We start from the raw sequence: 8,210 nt of genomic DNA on the forward strand, positions 1-8,210 counted from the left end.
ATGTGGTGTATGTTGTAGTGAATGTTGTAGTGTATGTTGTAGTGTATGATGTAGTGAATGTTGCTGTATGATGTAGTGGATGTTGTAGTGTATGATGTATTGTATGCTCTGTTGTATTAGTAGTGTAGCTGTTGTAGAGGTGAAGGATATTGTAGTCTGGTGTAGTTATATGTAACTTGCTCTGCTATGTAACTATTGCTGCTATGTGTAGCGCTGTGCTGCTATGTGTAGCGCTGTGCTGCTATGTGTAGCGCTGTGCTGCTATGTGTAGCGCTGTGCTGCTATGTGTAGCGCTGTGCTGCTATGTGTAGCGCTGTGCTGCTATGTGTAGCGCTGTGCTGCTATGTGTAGCGCTGTGCTGCTATGTGTAGCGCTGTGCTGCTATGTGTAGCGCTGTGTTGCTATGTGTAGCGCTGTGCTGCTATGTATAGCGCTGTGCTGCTATGTGTAGCGCTGTGCTGCTATGTGTAGCGCTGTGCTGCTATGTGTAGCGCTGTGCTGCTATGTGTAGCGCTGTGCTGCTATGTGTAGCGCTGTGCTGCTATGTGTAGCGCTGTGCTGCTATGTGTAGCGCTGTGCTGCTCTGTGTAGCGCTATGTCAACCCAACGTTTGGTGTACCTTGCCCAATATGCGCTACAACACCCAAACATAGTGTTTACTTAGACCCTATTCATTCAATTTAGAGGTTAGGTAGACTCTCAGAAGCTCAGGTCTGGTTAGACGCACGTGCAGCAGCCTCCCAGTCTAGCCTAACCTTGTCTAACCCTGTCAAACCCTTCCTAACCTCGTCTAACCCTGTCAAACCCTTCCTAACCTCGTCTAACCCTGTCAAACCCTTCCTAACCTCGTCTAACCCTGTCAAACCCTTCCTAACCTCGTCTAACCCTGTCAAACCCTTCCTAACCTTGTCTAACCCTGTCAAACCCTTCCTAACCTTGTCTAACCCTGTCAAACCCTTCCTAACCTCGTCTAACCCTGTCAAACCCTTCCTAACCTCGTCTAACCCTGTCAAACCCTATCTAACCTTGCCTAACCTTGTCAAACCCTTCCTAATTTTTCCTAACCCTGTCAAACCCTTCCTAGCCTTGTCAATCCCTGTCAAACTCTTCCTAACCTCGTCTAACCCTGTCAAACCCTTCCTAACTTTGTCAAACCCTTCCTAACCTTGCCTAACCCTGTCAGACCCTTCCTAACCTTATCTAACCCTGTCAAACCCTTTCTAACCCTGCCAAACCCTTCCTAACCTCGTCTAACCCTGTCAAACCCTATCTAACCTAGCCTAAACTTGACTAATGCAGCCTAACCTTATCGAACCCTAGCCTAATCTAAACTAACCAAACCTAATCCAACCTAACCTTACCTAGCCTAACCTAACCTTACCTATCCCAACCGAACCTTACCTATCCCAACCTAACCTTACCTATCCCAACCTAACCTTACCTAGCCTAACCTGAGTAACAGGGCAAGTTCTGTCAAAGGGTTGGATAGATATGTTCTGTTGAGTCTATTGCAGTTTCCAATAGATCGTCCCATGACTGGACATATGTATGTCACATATGTAGAGAGACTAATTGTGTGTGTGTGTAGGTATAGACACACATGGTACAGTTATCTTCGCTATAGCAATACCCGGCTATCGTGACTACGTTACTGATATATGAGCGATCCCCTATACGCAAGGACACTATAGGACTCTCGCCATATATCATGTCCCCAACTCCTTACTATAACAACGCCATAGTCATAGTTGTTGATGATAATGTTAAAATTACTTCATGGCTGTTTATTTGGTTTAATGTATTTTAGATTTATTTAATGATTAGTAAATATTATTGTTATCCTTATACCATTTATTGTATTATACACTGGCAGTTGTATTGAAGATGAATATTGTTCACATAATACATCAGTTGTATAGCATGACATATTGGAATTAATTTTATTTAATATGTTACATAGTTTATTTTAATGGATTTCAGCTAGAACTTTAATCTTATGACTTTTATTATTTTTAACTAAAAATTACACTAGAAAATATATGTATCATTGACCGATCACAAACCTAACTTAACCTAACCTTGCCTAACTTAACCTAACTTAAACTAGCCTAATCTAGCTTAACCTAATATAGAAAAATCAAAATCTAGACTGTACAAAAGGTTTCTTATGTCATCCAGAAACTAACATTGCCTAACACTAAGGTCATAGTGTAGGTGGTTCTTGCAACACTGTTGGTGACAGTGTTGCACCACTACCACGTGCAACACAGCTATAGTGATCACCACCATCACTAACCACAATCAGTAACCACCATCACTCACTCTTTGCTTTCCTATCAAGCTTACCTGTGGTGAACAATCATCAACAATACAAGTTTTTGTTATGTTAATCCACACTATCTTCCTCACCCACACTATCTGCCTCACCCACACTATCTGCCTCCACCCACACTATCTGCCTCCACCCACACTATCTGTCTCCACCCACACTATCTGTCTCCACCCACACTATCTGCCTCCACCCACACTATCTGCCTCCACCCACACTATCTGCCTCCACCCACACTATCTGCCTCTACCCACACTATCTGCCTCCACCCACACTATCTGCCTCCACCCACACTATCTGCCTCCACCCACACTATCTGCCTCCACCCACACTATCTGCCTCCACCCACACTATCTGTCTCCACCCACACTATCTTCCACCACCCACACTATCTGCCTCCACCCCACACTATCTGTGTACACCCACACTATCTGCCTCCACCCACACTATCTGTCTCCACCCACACTATCTGCCTCCACCCACACTATCTGCCTCCACCCACACTATCTGCCTCACCCACACCATCTGCCTCACCCACACCCACAGGTGGTACCAACACCCATATGTCAATCCATTCCCTTGAAATGAAACTACTGTTATGTAATTATCGTACCACTATGTACTAATGGGACCTCCAGTAAGCCACTTTTTTGTGCTGTTTTTGTATAAAAGTCCTGAAAAATAAAGCTAAAACCTAAACTTAAATATTCCTAGGGCTTAGAATAGTATATATATGTACTATATTAGGGCCTCAGATAGCGTGTATCAAGCCTAGGACGGTTAGGTTAGGGTTTATGAACTCCAATGTTAATTGGAGTTAATTAACACCCACCTGTTAAAAATACCTATACCAACTTATGTACACAAATCATTAACACCCCAGAGGTTCTTGTTCAACACCTACACACACTCGCTGCGTGGCACCATTAATGCCATTTTCCTGTCTCTCCACAGCGGCGCGGGCATGGTTGGCAATAACCCGTTGGCAGAGATCGCGACTATGGGCATGAAGGCACTCAAACTCCAGAAACTCCGCGTCCGCCATTTTGTTAATCGTACCCTTGGCACGAACAGTACTAGTTAGTTAGATTAGCTGCAACTAATTTAACAAAAAGAAGGGGGAAGGGGGGGGGAAGGGGATTGTGAGAAGGAAGATATCTTTAGTCTAAGGTGACGAGTAAGGACTATGAAGCGTTACCAAATTGGGGGTCGCCCGGCAAAGAAAATTTTCTTCGTGGGCTTGTCTCGAAACAACGAGAGAGCCTGTGTGTGTGTGCGTGTGTGCGTGTGCGTGTGTGTGTGCGTGTGCGTGTGCGTGTGTGTGTGTGTGTGTGTGTGTGTGTGTGTGTGTGTGTGTGTGTGTGTGTGTGTGTGTTTTCCATGGGGCATTTTAGGCCACTATCGAGCGTAGAAATTTGCTTGTTCTCCAGCGCCTCATTTTACTCTACTGATACCAGGCATAAAGAATGTCAGGTGGGAAAAAAAATCTTCCTGAGACTCTCGCAATTTAAAGATTTTAATGAAATAATGGATAATCGTTGGTCATATTTGTTTACCAAAACCTGTATCTGAAGCTTGCTGATGACAAATGTGATTTAGGGGGTGTGAACGGCAGGTGAAAATAAGAAAAAACTGTTCTTTCAAGTTGAGAGGGAGAGAGAGAGAGAGAGAAAGAGAGAGAGAGAGAGAGAGAGAGAGAGAGAGAGAGAGAGAGAGAGAGAGAGAGAGAGAGAGAGAGAGAGAGAGAGAGAGAGAGAGAGAGAGAGAGAGAGAGAGAATGACCTCTTCCAATTCTCCCTTTACTACTTCAAGACTGTATAACTAAGTTCATTTCATCCTCTTGCCACAAACCTGGGTTAGACAGGACTGGCTTGGTCCCCTTACTACCCATTTCTTCACCACTAATCAGGTTCTGAATGTAAAAATCAGCCAATTTGGGTTAAAACCCAGAAACCATCATCCCGGCTTCTATTTAACACCATTCATACTTAGGAAAGCCTAAAGTAAAAGGTCTCTGGAACTAACAAAAATCAGAGGTTCTCAGTCCAGATGACCATGCAGTCACCTTAGAACATGACGAACACAACCTCATGTTATGCTAAGTTGTATAAGTTCACTGTCGGTATTACCTTTGGGTTTCCAAGCCTACTTTCAGGCTTCATGAACTTGGGGGTTGGGAGGGCTTCTCAGCCGTTGTCCGTGCCTGAGGCTTTAGGGTTAAGTTCAAAAGATACAAACTGGACCCTTTGTCAGAATGCTGATCCAGCAGGTTGAGGAATTATGTTGAGAAAAAGTCTTTCAAAAAAGGTACTTTATATCCCTTGAGCAAATTAGTAATTATTCTCTAAATGGAATGATAAAAGTAAATCTGCTTAAATCAGCATTTTAGGCAATAGATCTTATTGAACTAACATGTTAGCGGGTTAATCGCTAAACGACAAGGATCACGTTTTCTGTTAACCCAGCTTCGTCCTTCCACAGAAAACGGGCATCAGACAGAGAAAATCTTCCAAAGTCTAGATTCGTGCTTCTAATGTTTAACATTACTCACATACAATGTTTACATTGCCTTCAACACAAGAACGGCTATGTATATATATATATGTCTAGTTACAGCGTGGTTACAGCTGAAGTTACATAATTTCCCCCTACCATTTATCTCAAACCTAACGTTATACTCTGCTCATGTAATATTTGGGGAAATTATATGATTCAAAACTTTTTAAACAATATACATAATGGAAAAAAATGTAAAGGTTTTTGGAACATGAATTTATCATAAATCAAAATTATGGGTGAAATAACATCTTAAATTTTGATTTTGATTAAAAACTGTTATCAGAAAACCATGAAATGTGAAACGTTTCCTAAGTCTTGCGTTATCTAGTTTTCTAACGTGTCAGTAAATATATAAATAAAAATTAATTTCTTGGGGTAACTATAATATGGTGGCGCCAGCCTGTCTCTGTACCTTGAGGCAACTGCATTTATTAAGCAATTTATTAAGCAATTGCAATTTAGCATTTAACTCTCTGTTTTTCTTCTCTAACCTTTCTACCTTTTCGAGAAAAAAAAATTCTTGTGCTCCATATCCTATCGAATATATCTTTATACATATATGTTAAACTATAATATTAAAGCTTATTTTCTGAAACTCCACGAAACAGTGGAAATATAATGTTACTATTATCCACACCTGGAAATGGAACAGACATGGAAATAGACTGTTTTCTGATGTAGCTTGTAGCGCATGAGAGTGGGCAACCCCGCAACCACACTACACCCCTTGTTTGGAACAGCTTACATATAGTCTATCTATATTACTTTTAAATACCTATACCTCAGTTACACTATGTAATTAAGATATATATATATATATATATATATATATATATATATATATATATATATATATATATATATATATATATATATATATATGACTAATGGTCTCCTTGTTGACGAGTATGCTCCCTCTCTGCGCAATCGCTTCCGTGTCTTGCTCCGACTCCAGAGTGTAGTATTGATGTTATTGAAAGAATGTTATGTAATTAAAGGTCTTTTTTTTAGAAAGTCCCTCGATGACAGACAGACTCTGAGGTTGATGCCAACAGATCTCCCAAGCCATAAGAGTAATTCAAGATGGCGATGTACTCAGCTACATGGGTCGACCAGGCTTCACATGGGTCACTACCGGACAGCCAGCCCATGTTAGCCTGGTCGACTCCGCTTTGAGTACCAACCAGTACTTCTTGTGCATGAATATTTCTGGTCATTTTTAAGTTATCGAGGACTATAAGTAAGTACTTTTCTCCGGCCAATGGTGATATGTGGCTACACTCTCTTGTTACTTATGTCCGTGTTGTTCTAAGAACGTTGTGTCAATATCGAAAATATAAAAAAAAAAATTGTCTTACAGTCCAACGTTGCCAGATGCAGGGACCTTGTGTCCGGCATTCCATTATGTGGGTTCTGTTCATCAAACTCATCCCTAGACAGTATATAAAAGTCATTTAATAAACGCCTTTATAAGCGTATCATTAAGATGCATATCATCGCAGTGAAGAGTAATTATGTTGCATGTCTGGCGTCGTTGCTGCGACCCGTCAACAAGGTATAATATAATGCTTGTGTACAAAAAATACGAATTTAAAATCAAAATTATCCTATATGAAGCCTAATACACATGTCTAAAATCCTTGGAATCTATTATATACAATAACAATAATTGTTTTTTTTTGGGGTTTTAAAAACAGGTAAAATACAAGTTGTCGGGTCTCTGACTTAAATGTTTAACTTCATTTAATTCATTTAAGAGTTTTCAATAACAAATAAAGGTCTTCTGTTATGAAGTTGGTTTTATTAATAATCTTCGAACACCTTAAACAAACATACACAATGAATTATGTCATCAGCAGTATTCATTATCCAACTCCATTCTCCTATGTTGACCATTCCTCAATGCAGACAGCAAGGCGTAATAGTCTGGCTGAACATAACATACACAACCCACATATCTGATATTAAAGTGACGATCTTTCTGTTCTTACTGGACCATTACCAAGCCCTGGGCCACTATCAGGTCCCGGGCCACTATCAAGCCCTAGGCCACTATACAAGCCCCGGGCCACTATCAACCCCTGGGCCACTATCAAGCCCTAGGCCACTATCAAGCCCTAGGCCACTATACAAGCCCCGGGCCACTATCAACCCCTGGGCCACTATCAAGCCCCGGGCCACTATCAAGCCCTAGGCCACTATCAAGCCCCGGGCCACTATCAAGCCCTAGGCCACTATACAAGCCCCGGGCCACTATCAAGCCCCGGGCCACTATCAAGCCCTAGGCCACTATACAAGCCCCGGGCCACTATCAACCCCTGGGCCACTATACAAGCCCCGGGCCACTATACAAGCCCTAGGCCACTATCAAGCCCCGGGCCACTATCAAGCCCTAGGCCACTATACAAGCCCTAGGCCACTATCAAGCCCCGGGCCACTATCAAGCCCTAGGCCACTATACAAGCCCTAGGCCACTATCAAGCCCCGGGCCACTATCAAGCCCTAGGCCACTATACAAGCCCCGGGCCACTATCAACCCCTGGGCCACTATCAAGCCCCGGGCCACTATCAAGCCCTAGGCCACTATCAAGCCCCGGGCCACTATCAACCCCTAGGCCACTATCAAGCCCCGGGCCACTATCAAGCCCTAGGCCACTATACAAGCCCCGGGCCACTATCAAGCCCCGGGCCACTATCAAGCCCCGGGCCACTATCAAGCCCCGGGCCACTATCAAGCCCCGGGCCACTATCAAGCCCCGGGCCACTATGAAGAAGCTGTAGAAGGTAATCGAGGCTAATATGAAGGAATATTTCAACAATTCTAATGTTTGAATATATGTTTTTATCCCACATCCTAATGAACATTTAATAGGAAATAAATACGATACGATTGAATACATTTAAATACATTTGTTCAAACAAAATTAAACAAAAAATAATTTTTTCTTAAAGAAAAATATGAAATTGGGCCGCAAGAAATTGCCTATTGTGAGATATTTAATGGAATTATGAATTTTGTTGCAAATAACAAAGTTGGATACAATTAAATAAATAGCCTATTGTGGAACATCTTAGGAAACTGAGAATTTTAATAATAAAATTTAGCCTATATTTTATATTATATAGCCCAATTTAGCCTATTTTTTATATTATATAGCCCAATTTAGCCTATATTTTATATTATATAGCCCAATTTAGCCTATTTTTTATATTATATAGCCCAATTTAGCCTATATTTTATATTATATAGCCCAATTTAGCCTATATTTTATATTATATAGCCCAATTTAGCCTATTTTTTATATTATATAGCCCAATTTAG

The 8,210-nt window shown here is 41.5% G+C and overlaps 1 protein-coding gene across 7 annotated transcripts in view; it reads left to right on the top strand.

The window, feature by feature from the left end:
- Cbp53E (Calbindin 53E) overlaps positions 1–6,677 on the top strand; it is a 237,925-nt gene extending 231,248 nt beyond the window's left edge. For 6 of the 7 annotated variants that reach the window (XM_069303549.1, XM_069303547.1, XM_069303550.1 and 3 more), the window contains one exon: positions 3,284–6,677. In XM_069303549.1, coding sequence (XP_069159650.1) covers positions 3,284–3,413 — 130 coding nt within the window. In that variant the 3' untranslated portion in view covers positions 3,414–6,677. The remainder of the gene's footprint in view (positions 1–3,283) is intronic. The other variant, XM_069303554.1, reaches the window with a different exon arrangement.
- Positions 6,678–8,210: the final 1,533 nt, after the last annotated feature.

Source organism: Procambarus clarkii, chromosome 50 (assembly GCF_040958095.1).
Source record: "Procambarus clarkii isolate CNS0578487 chromosome 50, FALCON_Pclarkii_2.0, whole genome shotgun sequence".
Classification (NCBI taxonomy): Eukaryota; Metazoa; Arthropoda; class Malacostraca; order Decapoda; family Cambaridae; genus Procambarus; species Procambarus clarkii.